The 20491-nt window shown below is 45.7% G+C and overlaps 1 protein-coding gene across 6 annotated transcripts in view; it reads right to left on the bottom strand.

Moving 5' to 3' along the window:
- BTBD16 (BTB domain containing 16) overlaps positions 1–20491 on the bottom strand; it is an 87320-nt gene that overhangs the window by 64075 nt on the left and 2754 nt on the right. For 4 of the 6 annotated variants that reach the window (XM_050802974.1, XM_050802978.1, XM_050802979.1 and 1 more), the window contains exons 2-5: positions 11818–12010; positions 10151–10585; positions 6502–6561; positions 4642–4793 (exon numbers count right to left, since the gene is read on the bottom strand). In XM_050802974.1, coding sequence (XP_050658931.1) covers positions 4642–4793; positions 6502–6513 — 164 coding nt within the window. In that variant the 5' untranslated portion in view covers positions 6514–6561; positions 10151–10585; positions 11818–12010. Of the gene's footprint in view, positions 1–4641; positions 4794–6501; positions 6562–10150; positions 10586–11817; positions 12011–12122; positions 12434–20491 lie in introns of those variants that run through there. The other 2 variants (XM_050802975.1, XM_050802977.1) reach the window with 2 other exon arrangements.

The raw sequence follows: 20491 nt of genomic DNA, 5'->3' as shown, positions 1-20491 counted from the left end.
GAACTATCACAAAAGACTCTGCAAAACCTACAACTGCACACAAAGGCCATCATAACCTCACACACAAAAAAGTACTGCGAGAACATCTGCCTAGCAGCTCAAACTGGTGTCACCCTTGTTATGGATCCTGCTAGCCAGGGATAATTATCTCAGAGCAATGATGTAATCCTCCTCACTTTTCTTTTAAAAACCTTTGTCTTGCCAGGCATGGTGGCTCATGCCTGTAATCCCAACACTTTGGAAGGCTGAGGCAGGAGCATCACTGGAGCCTGGGAGTTCAAGACCAGCCTGGGCAACATAGAGAGACCCCCATCTGTACAAAACATTAAATAAAAAATTTAGCATGTGGTGGCCATGTCTGTGGTCCCAGCTACTTGGGAGGCTGAAGCAGTAGGATCAATTGAGTCTGGGAGGTTGAGGCTGCAGTGAGTTGTGATTGCACTACTATACTCCAGCCTGGGCAACAAAGCAAGACCATGTCTCAAAACAAAACAAAAAAACCTTTGTTTTCCTTTACTTCCCTGAAAACACACGTAGTTTACGGTGGCACTGGTATTCCATTGCAATGCCCGTTCCGGAATAAACATCAACTACTTTTAGAGAGTCTTCCTCTCCTCTCTGTTTGTTATTTAGGTTAACACCTCTCTAACGTGGGTCACTGGTTTCTAGTCCCACTATCCCAGAACTGCTCTCTGGTTAAAAATAAAACAAAATAAAAATATAGGGGTCCCTTCTTCCCATCCTCACCTCTTAAGCACGACCTCCTCCCACCCTTGAATGGACTTGGCATTGCGGGCAGAAAGGGAGAAAACCACCAGGCAGCTTCCCCAGCTGGGGACAGGGAGGGCTCCAGGCCTTTCCTAGAGCCACAGTCCCCTAAGCCTTCGTGGGGTGGGGGTGCCCCCTCCCCAGTCTGGCCTGAGTCACACTCCCGCGCTGGATCTCTGGGTTTCCATGACAGCACGCATCCATACATGCCAGTGGACCCCAGGGACACACTTGACACATGTGCATTGAGTGTATATGTGCCATACACTTTTCTAAGCTCCTTACATGAATTATGTCATGTAATTCTCACAGCAACCCTGTAAGACAGCATCCCCGATTCGCACATGAACTAAGGCACGAAAAGATTAGGGTGCTTGCAAGGAAGTTCACATTTCCTCCTCTCAGCCTCCTCTCCCACGCTCAGTGCCACAGAGCCTGCAAAAGGTCCAAGGCAAGAAGACCAGCAGCCTGGAGATCAGCTCCCCTGAGTGGCTGACCAGGAACTCCCTGCATCATGAAAACCCACAGACACGGCTGAGGGAAGTGTTGGCCAGCTGGGCACAATTACATACCCAAAATAGACAGGAAACTGGGAGCCTGCTCCCTCCGCTTTCCACCATGAATGACCCTTTCCATAACTCAAGAAATACAGATTGGGCCAGCTCCTGTCCAAGCAGACAGCACCCCCAGGTGGGAAAAGCAGCAATGACACCATCCATGACATGAACACAGCTTGCCAGGTGGGGCAGAAACAGTCATGCAGTGCTTTGGGGGACAAAATGTATGTTTCATGGAGCATTCCAGGCCCTTACTGACAGTGGAGTTTGCCATCTGAGAGTTGCCTGATGCCTGAAGGTTCACAAGAGTTACCAGGAAAAAGCCTTTCATGTTATTATCTAAATTAAACACAACCTTTTTTCTTTCTAAGAAGTTTCTCATAATCACATGGAAGAAATTCCTCTTGTGAAGACAAAGAAAAGGGGTGTGTGGGTGTGTGTGTCTTTCTCTTTTTTTTTTTTTTTTTAATTTTTTTATTTTTAGAGACAAATCTCGCTCTCTTTCCCAGGCTGGAGTGAAACAGCACAATCATAGCTCACTTCATACAGCCTCTATCTCCTTGGCCCAAGTGATCCCCCCACCTCAATCTCCCAAGTAGCTGGGACTACAGGTCCTGGCTAATTTTAAAATTTTTTGTAAAGACAGGGTCTCACCATGTTGCCCCAGGCTGGTCTCAAATTCCTGGCCTCAAGCTATCCTCCCCCCTTGGCCTCCCAAAGCACTAGGATGACAAGTATGAGCCACCGTGCCCAGACACGTTTGGTTTATTACAGCACATCAGTTTCTCCCACACTCAGTAGACTGCCCCAGGGACTTCAATTCTTCATCCCTCCCTCTGTCCAAATCTTTTACCTCCATATTGCAAAATTTCTCTCCATAAGGAAATGGAGTGTGTTTTCTGTCCCTTGACTGGGAGTTTGGCCACGTGACTTGCCTCAGTTCACGGGGCCTAGTGGATGTGAAATGGTGGAAGGTCTGAAAGACACATGTGCTCCTGGACTTACCCTCATGCCCTCTGCTGTCACCATGATAAGCATGTGCCCAGGCTAGCCCACTGTCTCAGGAGGAGGACAAGAGGCTCACGGAACAGAGCCCAGGTGCCCTGGCAGAACCGATCCTGGATCAGCTGAGCACCAGATGCATGGCTGTAGACTTGCCCAGAACCCCTGAGAGTATCTGCTGCCTCTGGACATGCAGCTTCCCAACATCACAAAGCAGAGGGCCAGATGTGTAAAAGCTGCTCCCTGGAAGACCGGGTCCTCCGCCCCTGTTGTGCTGGAGGAAGGTGTTGTCCTGGAGGAAGGAACTGGGGAAGGTGCAAGGAGGCAGAGTGAAATAAAGGAGGTGTTGACTGGCAGAGCACAGAGCTGAGACACCCCAAGATGAAATAACGGGGATTAATTACTAAAATGCTGCTCAGGCAATAAAGAAAATAATTCTGTTTACTAAGCATCTACTATTTGCCGGAAAAAGTGCTAGGCATTTTCAATAGATGGCTTCATTTAATCCTCAAGATGACTCTTCATCCTGAAGAAGGTGCTATATAACCATTTTAGAGATGAGGAAACTGAGGCCCAAAGAGGGTTAGCCACTGACTAAAGGTCACAGAATTAGTAAGTGAAGAAGTGGGGATTCCAACGCTGTTGATAGACTGCTGTTAACAGTCCAAATGCCCAGCACCAAATGCCATTTCTGCACCCCATCCCTCAGGCCACTGCCTCCAGTTTAGCTCAGTAACTCCTAGGGACTTAGTTCCTGCTGCCCAGACCCTCTCATCAGCTTTTGGGATCACTTTGTCTGTATTCCTAGGCCTAGCTCCAGCACCTGCATCCCTGGCCTAGGCCTGGCACTAAGGAACTCAGCAACGGAACAGGGTTGGCCAGTGGCTCTAGAGAGGGAAGATTTGGCTACTCGCCGAACAAAGATTGAGCAGGCAGTTCTTCTGTGCCAGGTGCTGCCCTAGGAGTACGGTCCATGCTCACTTCGATTTGGCTGTGAGCTCACAAGACAGATGCTGCCAGCCTAGGGATGGTAGTGGCATCAAGCCAGGTCCACGGCACCAGGGAAATGAGGTATGCCTTCTGCAATAGCGGTGGTACAAATTGCGTGGTGGCTCAAGCCTGTAATCCCAGCACTTTGGGAGGCCGAGACAGGCGGATCACGAGGTCAGGAGATCGAGACCATCCTGGTTAACATGGTGAAACCCCGTCTCTAATAAAAAATACAAAAAACTAGCCGGGCAAGGTGGCGGCGCCTGTAGTCCCAGCTACTCGGGAGGCTGAGGCAGGAGAATGGCCTGAACCCAGGAGGCGGGGCTTGCAGTGAGCTGAGATCCGGCCACTGCACTCCAGCCTGGGCGACAGAGCGAGACTCTGTCTCAGGAAAAAAAAAAAAAAAAAAAAAAAAAAATTTGATCCCCAGTGTTGGAGGTGGGGCCTAATGAGAGGTATTTTTGTCATAAGGGCAGATCCCTCATGAATAGATTAATACCATCCCTCGGGGTGAGACTTCTCACTCTCTCAGTTCCCACAAGAGCTGGTTGTTAACAAAAGCCTGGGACCTCCCCTCCTCTCTCCTGCTTCCTCGCTTGCCATGTGATCTCTGAACCCTCGGCTCCTCTTCGCCTTCCGCCATGAGTACAAGCAGCCTGTGGCCCTCACCAGAAGCTGAGCAGATGCTGGCGCCATGCTTCTTATACAGCCTGCAGAACCTTGAGCCAAATAAACCTCTTTTCTTTATAAATTTCTGATCCTCAGGTATTTCTTTACAGTAACAGAAACAGACTAAGGCAAGGGTCCAGCTATGTGTTTCCAGGAGAGGCAAGAGAGAACTCATCACACGGGGAAGTGCCGGTCTAGCCTGCTGCTTGGAATACTATGAGATTGAGAGAGGATCAGTTGATTGGGTGAAAATGGACATTCACAAGCTGTCTACACACTGAGCCAGGACTAACTAAGTCTTGTTTGTCAAAAAACCAGTTGGTTCCTGGATGATAAACTCAGAATCCTGTTTGGGTTCAAAGTTCCCAATGGGAAGAAAAATTGTTTAAAAAAAAAAAAAAAAAATCAATCTTTCTCTGCCCTTTTGTCACCACCCACATTCTCAGAGGTAGTAGTCACTTATGACCCTGTCGGTGCCTGAAAGCTGGCTCCAGAGGGAGCCTTCCTGGCAGATGTGCCCTTGACAGCCACTCCAGCCAATCAGAGTGGCCCGGTCATCAGCCACTCCAGCCAATCAGAGTGGGCCGGTCATCAGGCACCTCCCCTCCCAGGAATGATGGGCCATTCCTTCCCACAAATCTTTAAGTCTCCCTACCTGTCTGGGTTCCTCAGAGCTTCCTCAAAGTCTATGCTCAGAGCCTTGAACATCTGGGAAAGTGAGAGCAGGTCCCCAGTAAAAGGCTGTTTGGGGAAACGCCACCGGTTGGTTGAGCCAGCGATCCGGCGTTCCAGCCGAGCTCTGTGCTGCTTGGTAATCAAAGAAAGAGAAGACATCTGTTTTTCTAACTTCACATAAATGCCAGATTTTCCAAATTGTACAGCAGGAAGGAAATCAAGACAAATTTTACAGTGCTGGTTAATTTTTGAACATGGCTAATATTTCTCACGAGACATCTCAAGGTAAAGACGCTGTATTCCACAGACCAAGGATCTCAAGCTACAAAGTAATTTGGAATTTAGGATCTAAGAAAAGAGGTGCCAGAGGGCAAGAGGTCAGGGAGAAACACTGTTTTTTGCAGGTAGCTCTCTGAAGAATCCACAAGCAGGGATGGTATTATGCTTTAAGTACTGTCCTTTGAGTACTTATCCTAACTTGTCATACAGAGAGATATTAAACTGTGGAGATATTGGGCAAGGAAATTTTTTTAATGGTGGTAAAATATACAAAACATAAAATTTTATCTATTTTACAGTGTACAATTTGGTGGCATTTAGTACATTTACAATGTTATGCAACCATTACCACTACCTAATTCCAGAACATTTTCATTACCCCCAAAAGAAATTCCATACCTATTAAACTGTCACTCCCTGTTCCTGCGTCCCCAGCCCCTGATAACCACTAATCTGCTTTCTAAGATTAGCCCCTATGTTCTGATTTTACGTCTTCACCTGTTCTGGGTATTGCATAGAAGTGGAATCACACAATATGTGGCCTTTTGTGGATGGCATCTTTCACATAACATAATGTTTTCAAGGTTCATCCATGTATTGGTACTTCATTCCTCTTTAAGGCTGAATAATATTCCATTGTGTAAATATTCCACATGTTGCTTATTCCTTCATCAGTTGATGAACACTTGGGTTGTTTATACCTTTTGGCTATTGTGAAGTGTGCTGTGAGTATTCATGGACAAGTTTTTGTTTGAACACCTGTCTTTTTATTAGTTTGGTTACATACCCAGGAGCAGAACTGCTGAGTCTTTGGGCAGGGGCTTTTACTTAGACATTTTCTTGAGGTTCCAGGAGAAATTCAGCAATTTACATAAAACAGAAGGACAATACCCAGCATGGATGCAAACCTTAGACTGAAGGCCCAAAGCAACCTAGCAAGGAAAAAAGCACCAGGAAGGACCCACAGGAGTGGATGTCATTGATCCCAAGCCAACCAGGGCACCAATGGAGAGGTGGCGAGACCATGGGCCACGGACTAGAGCATCTGAGTTCAAATCTTGTTATTGCTCCTTTCTAGTTGTGTGACCTTGAGCAAGTTATGTAACATTCTGAGGCTGTCAGGTCTCATGTGTAAAATGGGAATAACGGGTGGTGGTGGTGACAGTAATGGTCATCATGACAATGATGGTGAGGATGGCGGTGGTGGGGATTCTGGGGATATCATCTTGTTTCCAATGTTGTAAAAAGTATAAAGTAGAATAAAGTTTGGGAAATATGCCTTAGTATAGTGCCTCGAAGATGGTGGATGATTAAAAACTGTGGAATCTGAGTCTAGATATAGTGCTGCTCTCATGTGAGAAGTAAAACATTGCCAGCTCAGACCACAAGCCTGCTCTCTGGACGGCCCGCTGCCTGGACGCACTCTTTCCAGCCGAGTCAGCCAGTAACGCTTAAGGTCCTCGGTGGTGCAGGACCCAGCTCCTTGTGGAAATTTGTCAAAATGACCATAACCAAGTGCTTCTTCTCATCACCTACCTTCTTGAGAAACTGATCTACTTACCGTGTTCGACATTATCGTGAATGAAAGTGGAGATTACACAGGAAAGAAAAGATAAGCAACCTAGAAGACAAAAGAGGTAAAGGTGAAATTTTCCATACTTTTCAAAATATTATGGAGGAGATTGGCCTAAAGAATCTATATTTTGCCACAGGAACGATAATGAATAAGCCTTGAATGTGGGTTTTTAATCAATCAAGAGAATATCTTGTTGTTGCCGTTTTTTGTTTGTTTGTTAGTTTTTTTGTAAGCAGATGAGTAGACAGATCTCTGCTGTTGTTCTGGGAAAGTGGCTCAGATCAAGCAAAACAGAAGATAATCCTCTGCCAAAGTGAGGAAGACCGAAAGATAGCTATAAGTAGGCTGATCACATAATTGATCATTCAGACCAGGGAACTAAAGGGATGATATTAATGATTAGGCCTAGACAATGGCTGTAGGCCAGGGCTGCCCTGGAGTCCTGTAGACTGATGGTCACCCTGGCTTACAGGTCATAAAAGAGGACAAGTGGAAGGACTTTCCAGCTATCTCTGAACATTATCAGGGCAGTTGGGTTACAAGCAACAGAAACCCATTTGATTATGGAGTTGGGGGGAGGTTAAGATAGATTGGAAGGATGGTGATGAGAGGAGGGTCTCATAGACTCAAAAGGAAACTGGAGAACTCTGGGAAAGAACAGGAAGCAGCTGCAGGGGCCTGGGTGGCATGCACCAGCAGTTGGTGGCTGTTGTTGTCAGGCGCTGCCTCTAGCATGAGTCGGCTCTCCCACAGTCTATTTATGCAGGGTTCTGTTCAATCCAGATTCTCAGCAAGAGGCCCCAGCTGGCCTGGCTTAACTCAGGGGCCCACTCTTTGGCCCCTGAGGGCAGACACCTTGACTAATTCTCCCAAGAAGAATGTGCACTGGTGAGTGGGTAGTTCCCCAGAGCAACATCAGAGAAGAGAAGAAGTGGACAAGCTGGTAAAACCAGCAGAAGCCATGTCACTTGATGACTAAGAACCTCAGTTGACCTCCCCTTTGCTCCCCAAACAGCACTTCACCTGCATCACAGTCATGGCTATGTTCATCCATTCACCAACAAACATTTTCTGTGCAGTCGCCATATGGAAAGAGGTGTTAGCCGTTTCTGAGAGACAGCAGTGAGCAAAATGCACATGATCCTTGCCTCATAGAACTTCCATTCCACTTGGGCAGACAGGCTTTTCTTTGCCTTTTAATTGCCTTAATTGGACTTTTTAATTGCAAAAGTATTAATAATATATGCTTGTTGTAACAAGCGAACCAATACAATGACAGGAAAGAAAAATTTAACATAGCTGCATAATATTACTTTTTCTATTTTTGAGACAGGGTCTTGCTCTGTTGCCCAGGCTGGAGTGCAGTGGTATGATAAAGGCTCACTGCAGCCTCAAATCTGCTGGGCTCAAGTGATTCTCCCACTTCAGCCTCCCTAGTAGCTGGGACTACAGGCGTCCGCTACCACACCTGGCTAATTTTTTAATTTTTCTAGAGCCAGCATTGCCCAGACTGATCTATATTGCCCAGACTTGTCTTGAACTCTTGATATCAAGCAATCCTCCTGCCTTGGCCTGCCAGAGTACTAGGATTATAGGCATGAACCACTGTGCCTGGCCCTATAATATTTCATACAGTAACTGCATCATTATTTATTAAAATATTCCTCTGCCAAGTCATTGAGGTTATTTCCTATATTTTATTCTCATAATAAGAACAATGGAAACAATATGCATACACATTATTATGGCAGTTTGTGTACATGTGTGTATGCATATATCTATACATGTTACCTATATCTCTATCTGTGTATATGTGTGTGTGTGTGTGTATATATATATATCTTTGTGTTACTATTTTTATTTCTATGAAATAGTCTTCCAAGTGGTATAGTTATGTCAGACATCTGTATCTTCAATTGTTGTTGCTGTTTTTTGTTTGTTTGTTTGTTTTTTGTAAGCAGATGAGTAGACAGATAGATCTCTGCTGTTGTTCTGGGAAAGTGGCTCAGATCAAGCAAAACAGAAGATAATCCTCTGCCAATTCATTTGCCCCAAAATTGCAGCAATTAACATTTCTATCACCAATTTATAAGTGTTGTTTTTTTCACAACATCTCCAGTACTAGGTGCTATCATCATATTTATTTTTGCCAAGTTGGTGAGTGTCGGATGGTTTCAGATTCTTATTTTAATTTGAACTTTCCTGGCTACCAGTGGGGTTGAGCATTCTTTTATCTATTTATTGGCCCTTTAATTTTTCTTTTCTGAAAACCGCCTAATCGTAGGCTTTCCGCATTTTTCTACTGGGTTACTGTAGTTTCCTGAGCATTTTTTAAGGAGTTCTCTATGTACTGGGGACACTAACATTGTGTCTGCCATACATGTTGCAGAAGTGTATCATTTGTCTTTTGACTTTGTTTATGGTAAACAAATTGTTTCATTAGGTATGAAAATATGTTGTGTGTGTGTGTGTGTGTGTGTGTATTTCCTTTGCCAATCTCTAATTTGAAAACGTATCTGGGGGCCAGGCCTGGTGGCTCATGCCTGTAATCCCAGCACTTTGGGAGGCCGAGGCAGATGGATCACCTGAGGTCAGGAGTTCAAGACCAGCCTAACCAACACAATGAAACCTTGTCTCTACTAAAAATACAAAATTAGCTGGGCATTGTGGCGCATGCCTGTAATCCCAGCTACTTGGGAGGCTGAGGCAGGAGAATCACTTTAACTCGGGAGGTGGAGGTTGCAGTGAGCCAAACTCGCACCATTGCACTCCAGCCTGGGCAACAAGAGTGAAACTCTGTCTCAAGGAAAAAAAAAAAAAGAAAGAAAGAAAAAGAAACGTGTCTGGATACAAACACGGCCCTGGTGTTTGTACCCACCTGCCGGTGTCCTCATTTGCTATTGCATCCATGTATGCATGTGTGTTAAGAGCATCTTTGTCTGTTCAAGTAGCTTTCGAGGTACACTTGGGTTTAGAGCAATGTGTGTTTTCCTTGATGGCTGAGTTTCCACCTTGCGTGAGGAGGCTTCTCCCACCTCAGGGAACACATACATGCTTTTCTGATCCTTTTACCTCACAGGAGCCAGGTTGATGAACTCCTCCGCTTAAAACCCTTCACCAGCTTCCCACTGCCCTAGACATAGACCCCCAAATCCTCAACGTGGCCTAAAGGAATCTGAGAAGAGAGAAGAGGGTTCCATTCTGAAGCAGACCTGGTCAGCACAGAATAAACCCCACACAGGACTCGCTATGCCCACGGAGCACCGCTTCAGTTACAGAGAGAGGGAGGCTGGGGATGGCACTCAGCGACCCAAAGCTCCTGCTTTCTTAGATCAATATCTAAGAACTTTTTTAGCTGATCTTCAAATCCAGGGATATCTCAATGGCCTGGAAATGTGTTCTTTTTTCATCCTACCAGGCCACCTGCCCCTTCATGTGTTTTGAGAGCCTGTGCCGAGGTCTCTGTGCGTGGGCAGGAGCTGCCTACAATGGTATCTCGGCTCCCAGACCCCTCCTGATTCCCCAAACTCCCTCCCTGCCAAGTAGACCAGAAGGACCCAAGTCTAAGCAGCACCTGTCCCTAAGACACCCTTCTTGGTCTCTGAAGTGGCTGAAAAGTACCCCTCGTACTTACCGTTCTCAAGCCCTCTTGCCCACCACCGGCGTGTTCACAGCGGGAGCTTGCTGAGTGGAGGAACTCGCATCACACTGGCCTCTGAGTTACAGGAGAGCCGGGGGCTGGGCACCTTCTGAGCCTGAAGCCCGGGAGTGCTCATCACATCTGGGGCTCACCCTTTTCTTCTTATGGGCCAAGGTGCTTTGACAGGGGGAGCTTGCCTTTGGTTTCCTGGGTGGTTGTGAGCACCACGGCAACAGCAGGGAAGGTTCCGAGCACTTCCTGTTCCAGGGCCGGGTTTCAGTTCCGGCTGGGGCTGTGTCCAAGGAGAAGATGTGAGTGATGGCATCTCAGAGACCAATGTGGGTGCCAAGTGCTTCCATTCCTATTCCTCCTGGGGCAACCCAGGACAGAGCCTCAGTGAGAGTCAACCCCCAAATCCTCAGGCCTCATCTGTAAAAGGAGGAGATTAGACTGGAAACTTCTCAGATCCCTCCCAGCTCTGGCATTCTGGGGTCCTCTATTTCTAGTGTTTTCTGGGTTTTGACAAAAATATTTCAATAAAAATTGAGGGTTCTGCATTATTAAAAACTATGCCTAATGAGGTACTTCATTGATTATGATTTTTAATGCTGCTCTCTCTGGCAGCTAAGGACTGCCTAAAAGTCAAGGACAAGACTAAGAGCCTTCAAGCTGGCATCCAGAGTGAAGACGTTTGTGTTTCTTTGTTTGTTTTGTTTTGTTTTGAGATGGAGTCTCACTCTGTCACCCAGGCTGGAGTGCAGTGATGTGATCTTGGCTCACTGTAACCTCCGCCTCTTAGGTTCACCGGGTTCGAGCAATTCTCTTGCCTCAGCCTCGTGAATAGCTAGGATGACAGGTGCCCGCCACCACATCAGGCTAATTTTTGTATTTTTAGTAGAGACCGGGTTTCACCATGTTGGCCAGGCTGGTCTTGAACTCCTCACCTCATCCGCCCACCTTGGCCTCCCAAAGTGCTGAGATTACAGGTGTGAGTCACCGCGCCCGGCCCTGAGTACAATCTTGCAGTGTCCTCAGCAACGTGGCCTGTGAAGCCCATGACCCGAACTAGGGGATGGGGAGGTAGAGGCCACATGGGTCAGGGCCACATGGGTCACCACGGGTTCATCAGAGGCCTGGACCACCACCCCAGGGATCACAGAAATCCCTAGTTACAGTAACAGGAACCCGGAGGCAGTACGGCCTATAAGACCCGATGCCAGCCTCTCCTAGGTCACATACATCCTAAAGTAAAACAGGAAAGTAGCTGTGCTGTCTCCTGTGGCTGTGATCTAGAAACTATGAAATACTCTAGAAATGGGAGGTGCCCCTGAATTTATCTCCCCCTCAGCCCTCAAATCCTGTGATTCTACCCCTCCCAACACCGTATTCTGCTTTGCAGAGAAGCTGATCACTGTGGAATGTTCTGTGAGTGGCTTACCCATCTCTGCATCCCCAGAGCCCAGCAACCAAACTTGGACTTTAGAAAGTGCTCGATAAACATCTCTAGAATTGGGTAATTGGATGTACTAGTCCGTAACCACCACTCTGCCTGTGCACATGCTTGAGTGCCACATGCATACGTGTGCACATGTGATTATGTATGCATAGGTATGTCTGCTTCTGTGTTTGGGTATGAACATGGCCCTGGTGTTTGTACCCACCTGCCTATGTCCTCTTTTGCAATTGCATCCATGTATGCATGTGTGTTAAGAGCATCTTTTGGCTGTTCTAGTAGCTTCCAGAGGTGCACTTCAGCTTAGAGCAATGTCTCTTGTTGTGCACTGGATTTCGGGTTTGGGAGTGAGATGACAGGAGGTTTCGTGGTAGTATACAACTGGTCCCAGCAACGGCCACCTGGTTGGGGAAACAGCTGATTGTCAGGTTTCTGGTGTTTAGTAGAAGCAGCAGCAGCTGGTGCTGCAGTCAGGATTTGAGGTGGGGTCCAAAGGAATCCACTGCTGCTCACCTCTCAGTGTAGCTCTTCTGGCGATCAGGAGGTAGGGCGGGACGTGCACAATAAGAAAACCGGTGGGAGAATAATGTAGGCGACAAGGGGCCGAAGACACTGGCATGTCTTGGGGAGGGGGGTTAGGAGCCCCAGTTCAGGGTCTGCCCACCATCCCTAGACCCTCATGGGCAGCACGAGACAGGATGCAGGCCTCTAACAGCTGCTGCAGGGGCCTCAGGAGCCAGAGGCAGAGGCTGCACTCCTGAGCCAGGTGTGGGCCTCTCTCAGGCTTGAAAAACAAACACTTGTTAGTTTATTTTCCTGTTACAAATGCAATGCATTTATAGGCACAAATTCAGAGGCAAAAATTCTTAACAATAAAAATCATTTGGATTCCACAGCCAAATTCAGCATCATTAATAGTACATCAACATTTTGTATGTATACACACATTTTTGAAAATGTGGTCCTACTGTACTTACTCTTTAACCTGAGTTGTTTGCTAAGTGTTAGATGTTTTCTCCTGCATTTTTGTGCATGACTGTTAATGGCAACACTGTGCTTTGTTTTTGTTTTCGTTTTTGGTTTTTTTGAGATGAAGTCTCACTCTTGGCCCCCAGGCTGGAGTGCAATGGTGCAATCTCGGCTCAATGCAACTTCCGCCTCCTGGGTTCAAGCATTTATCCTGCCTCAGCCTCCCCAGTAGCTGGGATTACAGGCGCCTGCCACCACACTCAGCTAATTTTTGTATTTTTAGTAGAGACGGGGTTTCACCATGGATGCTGTGCTTCTTGATGCAGAGGCAGATGGGGACTAGGGTAACCAGCCCCTTCTGCTGGACATGCGGCAGCTGGCAGTACAGCCCACTCCTCAGGCTGAGCTCCCTCCCCGGGCAGTGACAGGGGCTCATCTGGGCACCCACGCACGGGTGTGCACACACAGCCGCTGCGCACCTTCTCTCTTCCCTGACCATCATGTTGCTCTCCACTTCCCCTCAGGTCTGGTCTGTGGCTTCCCTCCTAGCCCAGTGCCAAGAACATGGGGGCGGAGACGGGCTGAACAGAAGTCTGTGTACAAACAGACAGATTTCCTCCCTCTACACTGCTGCTTCCCCGCCACCCCAAACTTTTCCCTGCTAACTGTCCCTGGAATGTAGGGCCCCATGTAAGATTTCAATTAACAAGTTTGAAAGACATTACCCTGGACCAGCTTTATATCCCACCTGCTCCATCATGGGCCAACCTAGGGATGCCCTCCAGGTATCACTTCTGGGGTGCAGTTGAGAGCGGGCTCCCTCTAGTGGCCACTCTGGGGAAGCGTCCCAGGATGCCACACTCCCAGCAGTCCCCAGGCAGAACCCTGGCCTTGGCTGAATCCATCGCTTTCTGCAGGGTCCAGCTCAAGGATCCAAGGCCTTCAGCTCACTCCCAGAGCTCTCAACACATACATCCCCCACAGATCTCCCAGGAGCTGAGCTATTGCCCAAAGTCAAAGACAGCAAATACAAATAAATGGAAATAGCCTCCAGCGTGTTTCCCTGAGAGCTCTTTCCTGGGGGTGTCAGTAACTGAGCCCCTTGGGCCCAGTCTATGAAGCAGCCAATGAGCTGGAAATCCGAAGAGCAAAGGTCTTCAGTGACTCCGACATCAAACCTCGCTGAGCACTGCCCTTAGCTGGAACCCCATTATGCCAAAATCTCCTATGTCACAGTTCCAGGGCGATTATGAAGGGAAATCCATCTTCTTCCTGCACACTCAGGCATGGGGAGCTCGTTACCTTGCCAGAGAGCCCATTTCAGCCCACTCCATCCAGTCACCCAGATGGAGAGGTGGCGGAGTACACTGAAAAGAACACCCAATTCTGACCTGGTTCTGACTGGCTAGCTGTGCGACCCTAGACACATCCTTCACCTCTATTGAGGAAAAGAGAAAATCCGGAGCCTCAGGGGACTGGAAGATGGAGATTCTGTGCCTGAGAGCCCCAGTGCACCCAGCCAGGGTACAGGCTGCTCTGGGAGTGCTGCCTCCAGACCAGCCCCTGGTGGAGGCCTTGCATGAGCCAAAAGACAGACAGAACATGGCCAGGCATAGTGGCTCACACCTGTAATCCCAGCACTTTGGGAGGCTGAGGTGGGCAGATCGCCTGAGGTCGGGAGTTCGAGACGAGCCTGACCAACATGGAGAAACCCTGTCTCTACTGAAAATACAAAATTAGCCGGGTGTGGTGGTGAGCACCTGTAATCCCAGCTACTCAGGGGGCTGAGGCAAGAGAATCGCTTGAACCCAAGAGGTGGAGGTAATCCCAGCACTTTGGGAGACTGAGGCGGGTGGATTTCTTGAGGTCAGGGGTTCAAGACCAGCCTGGCCAACATGGTGAAACACCGTCTCTACTAAAAATACAAAAATTAGCTGGGCATGGTGACGTGCACCTGTAATTCCAGCTACTCAGGAGACTGAGGCAGGAGAATCACTTGAACCCTGGAGGCAGAGGTTGTAGTGAGCCGAGATCATGCCATTGTACTCCAGCCTGGGTGACAGACCAGACTCTATCTCAAAAAGAAAGAACAAACGAACAAGATTGGGTCAGAACTGGCCATGAACTTGCTGTGGAACCTTGAGGAAGTCCTCTCCTTGGCTCTGGCGTCCAATTTTCTCATCCGCCAAAAAACGTTCAGCTAAAACAACTCCTCTGCTCCATCCACTGTTGATCCTCTTTTTCCAAGATGTTCTGGAGTGTGGTGAGGCCAACGCAGCTGGCCCAGGGCTGTTTCATTCACTCACTTAGACAAGGCCTGAGTGTCAAGATTGTATTGGGTGCTGGAGACAAAATGGGGACAAAGAGAAGGATGTGCACTACTTTCGCAGCCTCTGATGTTATTTGCTTAAACTTGTTCTTTAATACTGGACTTACATTTCTACATAACGTTTTTGTTATGATGTTTTTACAGTAAATTTATTTTATCAAGGAAGTAACATATTTGGTATGCTGGTTTATTTGGAATATACATTAAAATAACTACATAACTTTAAAAAGGTCATACATGAGCTGCCCCTGAAAATCACCTTCCATGCCTGGGCACCTTACTTTTGGAGGTTTAACATCGGCACTGTAAGGCTCACAGAGTAGTCAAGTCAGTGAGCTGCGGGAATTCGTAGGAAAGGCAATCAACTGCATTAACCTGCTTTGTCATTCTGACGCTTTGACATCTGGGGCCTTGCTCACTCTGGAGGGACTGCCCCTCCCAGGGCTAGCTATTAATAATTCCTAGAGTTAGTAAAGGACTCCTACAAGCATGCCTTTCATATACAAGCCAATTAAGCTAAAGCCTATACCCCAACCACCTCCCTTATCAAGCTGTCAAATTCAGGGCCGCTATCCACTTGCCCTAATCACCCAGGGTCAAGTACTACCAGATGACAGACTATCCCTATACCCAGAGCCCACTGAAATTATTCAAACTCACCCATTCTAAACCTGATTACACTGCCTCCCTCATTTCTTCCCATGGGATCCACAATAAAGGCTCTTGCCCATGTTTTCCCCTTACCCCTTATGTCTCCTAACCTTACTGCTTCCTTGTGTGCCCTTGTGCCCAGTGGCGGGGTATGCCCCCTCCTCTTGAGAATTGTAACAAACTATTCAAAGGCAATTATCTCCTTATCTATTGGCCTCGCCATATCTCAAACATAACAAAATAATAATAAAACCTACATTTTTAAACACTGACCCAGGCCCAAGGGTTCAAGGAGGACTCCCTGGAGAAAGTGACATAACAGAATAGAAATTAGCTGAAAGACAAAATGATGGGGATAAGGGTGAATGTCCCAGGCAGAGAGAAGAGCATGTGCTAAGCTGGAGTGGAGAAATAAGGAGCCACTGAAGGAATGGCCCATACAGTCTGACTGCAGTGCAGGGTGAGAACGGAGGAAGGAGGAAGGAAGAGGGGAAGTGGCTCAATATCCCAGGGCTCATAGAGGCCAAGGAGTCTGAGTTTTATGTAGTCCTATCTCTTTTGATCTCCAAGTTGGTTTTTCAAATAAACCCAAAAGACAGTCCATGAACTCTCCAGATTCTGCCATTGAGATTCCAGCCCTGAGAGCACAGAAGCCCTGCCCGGCTGGTCACCACCAACCTGGGAAGGTACCACTGGTCCACCGACCACCCAAGGCAAACAAACAACGATGAGGAAGAACAAGGCCCCTCCAACGCATCTAACAATGTACACCCTAGGTGAGCCCCACTGCGGCTTCTATCCATTGAACAAACAGAATGCTTTCTATAGTCCACAAATGCAGTGGAGGAGTCCAGTCCAGACTTGAAGGCAGCACCACCAACTAGACTAAAGAATGGACGTAAGGACCCACCACATGTGCTTGGGAGCATCCTCACCCCTGTACCTCATCTCCCCACCACCTTCTGCTTGGGAATTCCTTGTAAACACTTCTCCAGGGATTGTAAAGGATGTGGGCCTTTCTGTCATGAAGACCTGTGATTGAATCCTGGTTGCCTTGTTTCCTGATTGACCTGAGCAAGTCTTCTAACTTCTCTGAGCCTGTTTCCTTCTTGTAAAATAAAAACAGTTTTCATTCACTAGATCATTTCAAGACTAAAAAGAGATAGCACTAACCTGAGTGAGCCATTGTGGGTGCTCAAATGTTAATATCTTTCCTCCTTCCAACAATCCTTGTGCATACACACACTTTGACCCTGCCCATACACATCTCCACCCTGCTTTGTTCAATTTTTTCTAGGGAGAATATTGTGGAAAACAAAGAGGCTTTGTTCAGGATCTGGGCAAGATGGCAGAATAGGAAGCTCCTGATCTTGTTCCCCGACAGGGAAACTAACTTGACGATATACAGCTCAAAAAGCCTTTTGAGATCCCAAAAATGAGTTAAGAAGTTGTTGTACCCCCATGCAAGCTTAAAGTAAAGAATAACCACATTGAAACAGGCAAGAAAAACCATTTCATACAAAAACAAGATAGCCCTTCCCCAAAGCCAGCACAACTTGGTGCAATCTGGAGCAAAAACCTCATGACTTCTTCACTGGGAAAGAAAAAGAAGACTGGAATGTGCACTCAACATTTCAGCTTTTTGGCACAATGCCCACAGGACTAGTTTCTGTCTCACCTTACTTGGAGCAATGATGAGGAATTGGCATATTCTGGATGCCTGGGTGTCACTGAGAACAAAAGAGAGCTCAGTGTCTTGTCACAGTCCCACAGAACCTGCAGCACTACCAACAGACATTAGAAGGAACAAGAGCCTACAAGCTCCTAAAAATAAACCAGCAAACCTTTCTATTTGGGAAGTTATACACACAAGCCCAGAGAAGACACATCCTCAGAAAATGTTTGTGAGGTCCTCAGAATCACTGGCTGAACTGATTGGTAAAGGTTTTTCCCTGTAGGATGCTGGTCTATAAAGACTGGGAGGAGAGACTGCTGTGATTGTTGTTTTTCAAGTGAGCAAATCACAGCAAAAAATAAAATAAAAACAAAAACCCACAGCACATGAAACAGGAAAACATAATCCAATCAAATAAATAAAGCAAATCTCCAAAAACTGCCCCTAAAAAATGGAGATCTATGAGTTACCTGACAAGGAAATAAATATAATCATCTTAAAGAAGCTCAGTATGCTACAAGAGAATGAAAAGAGACAACTGAACAAAATCACAAAAATAATGTATAAACAAAACGAAAATAGCAAAGAAATAGAAACAAAAAAAAAAATGAAATTCTGGAACTGAAGAATATAATAACTGAAATTTTAAAAATCACTAGAGGGATTCAACAGCACACTTGATCAAACAAAAGTAAGAATCAGGGGAACTCGAAGAGACGTTATTTGAAATTATCAAGTCGGGGGGGGAAAAAAGAAGCAATGAAGAAAAGTAAAGAAAATCTAAGAGACCCATGTACCCCATCAAGCAGACCAATACACATATTACAAGAGCTTTGGAAAGAGAAGAGAGAAAAGGGAAGAGAGCTTATCTGAAGAAATCGTAACTGAAAACTTCCCAAATCCGAGGAAGAAAATGGACATCCACATTCAAGAAGCTTACAGGATTCCAACTAGACTAAACCCAAAGACGCTCGCACAAAGATATATCAAAATCAAACTGTTAAAACTAAAAGACAAAGAAAGAATCATGGAACAACAAAAGAAAAGCAACTCATAATGTACAAGAGAGCAATTATAAGATTATCACAGATTTCACAGCAGAAACACTATAGGCTAGAAGGGAGTTGAATGATATATTCAAAGTGCTGAAGGAAGAAAACTGCCAACCAAGAATACTATATCTGACAAAACTTTCTCTTTTTTTTCAAAAATGAAGGTGAAACAAAGACCTTCCTAGATAAACCAAAACTGAAGAAGTTCATCACGACTAGACTTGTCTTACAATAATTGCTAAGGGGAGTTTTCAAGTTAAAATGAAAAAACAATAGATAATATGAAAACAAACAAGAATAGAAAGCTCTCTACTAAAACTAAATACATACACAAATTCAGAATCCTGTAATACGGTAATTGTTGTGTAAATCACTTAATTCTTGTACAGAATTTAGAAGATAAAAAGCTTAAAAATAACTATAACTAGAAAACTGTTATATTGGGCATGGTGACTCATGCCTGTAAACCCAGCACTTTGGGAGGCTGAGGCAGGAGGATTGCTTGAGCCCAGGAGTTTGAGACCAGCCTGAACAACATAGTGAGATTTCATCTCTATTAAAAAAAAAAAATTAGCCAGGCATGATGGCATGCACCTGTGGTCACAGCTACTCAGCAGGCTGAGGTGGGAAGATCACTTGAGCCCCAGAGGTTGCGGCTGAGGTCCTCAGAATCACTGACTGAACTGATTGGTAAAGACGAGATTGTGCCACTGCATTCCAGTCTGGGTGACAGAGCTCTCCCCACTCCCCGCCCCCCGCAAAAAACCAAACCTATATTAATGATTACAAAATATGAAAAGATATAATTTGTGATACTGAGGGCATCTAACTTGAAAAGGAGGAAGTATAATTATCTCTGTTCACAGATAACATGAACTTATATTTAGCAAACTAAAGATTCCAAAGATCCTGATAGAACTAATAAATGAATTCAGTAAAGTTGCAGGCTACAAAATCAACACAAAAAAAAAACAGTTGCATTTCCATGCAATAACAGTGAACAATTAAATAGAAAACTAAGACAACAATCCTACCTATGATGGCATCAAAATAAACTCAACCAAAGAGAAAGACTTGTACACTAAATACTCCAAAACATTGCTGAAAGAATTTAAAGAAGACAAAAATAAATGGAAAGAAAACCCACTTCATGGATTGGAAAACTTAATAACATTAAAAGTAACCTGCAGATTTAATGCAATCCTATCAAAATCCCAAAGGCATATTTTGCAGAAATAGAAAAAAAGAATCAGGCCAGGCACAGTGGCTCACGCCTGTAATCCCAGCACTTTGGGAGGCCGAGGCGGGCGGATCACAAGGCCAGGAGATCGAGACCATCCTGGCTAACACGGTGAAACCCCATCTCTACTAAAAATACAAAAAATTAGCTGGGCTTGGTGGCGGGCACCTGTAGTCCCAGCTACTCAGGAGGCTGAGGCAGAATGGCGTGAACCCGGGAGGCGGAGCTTGCAGTGAGCCAAGATTGTGCCACTGCACTCTGGCCTGGGCAACAGAGCAAGGCTCTGTCTCAAAAAAACAAAAAAAAAAAACAAAAAAAAAACAAAAAAAAACCCAAGAACCTTAAAATTCATATGGGATCTCAAAGGACCCCAAGTAGCCAAAATAATCTTGAGAAGGAAAAACAAAACTGGAGGCCTTACCCTTCCTGATTTCAAAGCATATTACAAAGCTATAGTAATCAAAACAGTATGGTACTAGCGTAAAGATAGACATATAGGTCAATGGAACAGAATAGTGTGTCCCAAAATAAGACTACACATATATGGTCAAATCATCTTCGACAAAAGTGCCAAGGCTACAAAATGGGGTAACAAATGGTGTTTGAAAAATTGGATATCTACATGCCAAAAATGAAGTTGGACCCTTACTTTACACTATATACAAAAATTAACTCAAAATGGATTAAAAACCTAAATATATAAAACCTGAAAACTATGAAACTCCTGGAAAAAACATAGGGAAAAACTTTTCTTTCCTTTTTTTTTTTTTTTTTTTTTTTTTTTTTTGAGGCAGGGTCTCTGTAACTCAGGCTGGAGAACAGTGATGCGATCATAGCTCACTGCAGCCTCAAACTCCTGGATTCAAGCAATCCTACTGCTTCAGCCTCCTGAGTTGCTAGGACTACATGTGCACACCACCATACCCTGCTAATTTTAATTTTTAATTTTTTTTTTTTTTTTGTAGA

The sequence above is a fragment of the Macaca thibetana genome, chromosome 9 (assembly GCF_024542745.1).
Source record: "Macaca thibetana thibetana isolate TM-01 chromosome 9, ASM2454274v1, whole genome shotgun sequence".
In the NCBI taxonomy this organism is placed as follows: domain Eukaryota; kingdom Metazoa; phylum Chordata; class Mammalia; order Primates; family Cercopithecidae; genus Macaca; species Macaca thibetana.
The sequence above is the reverse complement of the archived record's forward strand: the minus strand, read 5'-3'. Positions and strand labels throughout refer to the sequence as shown.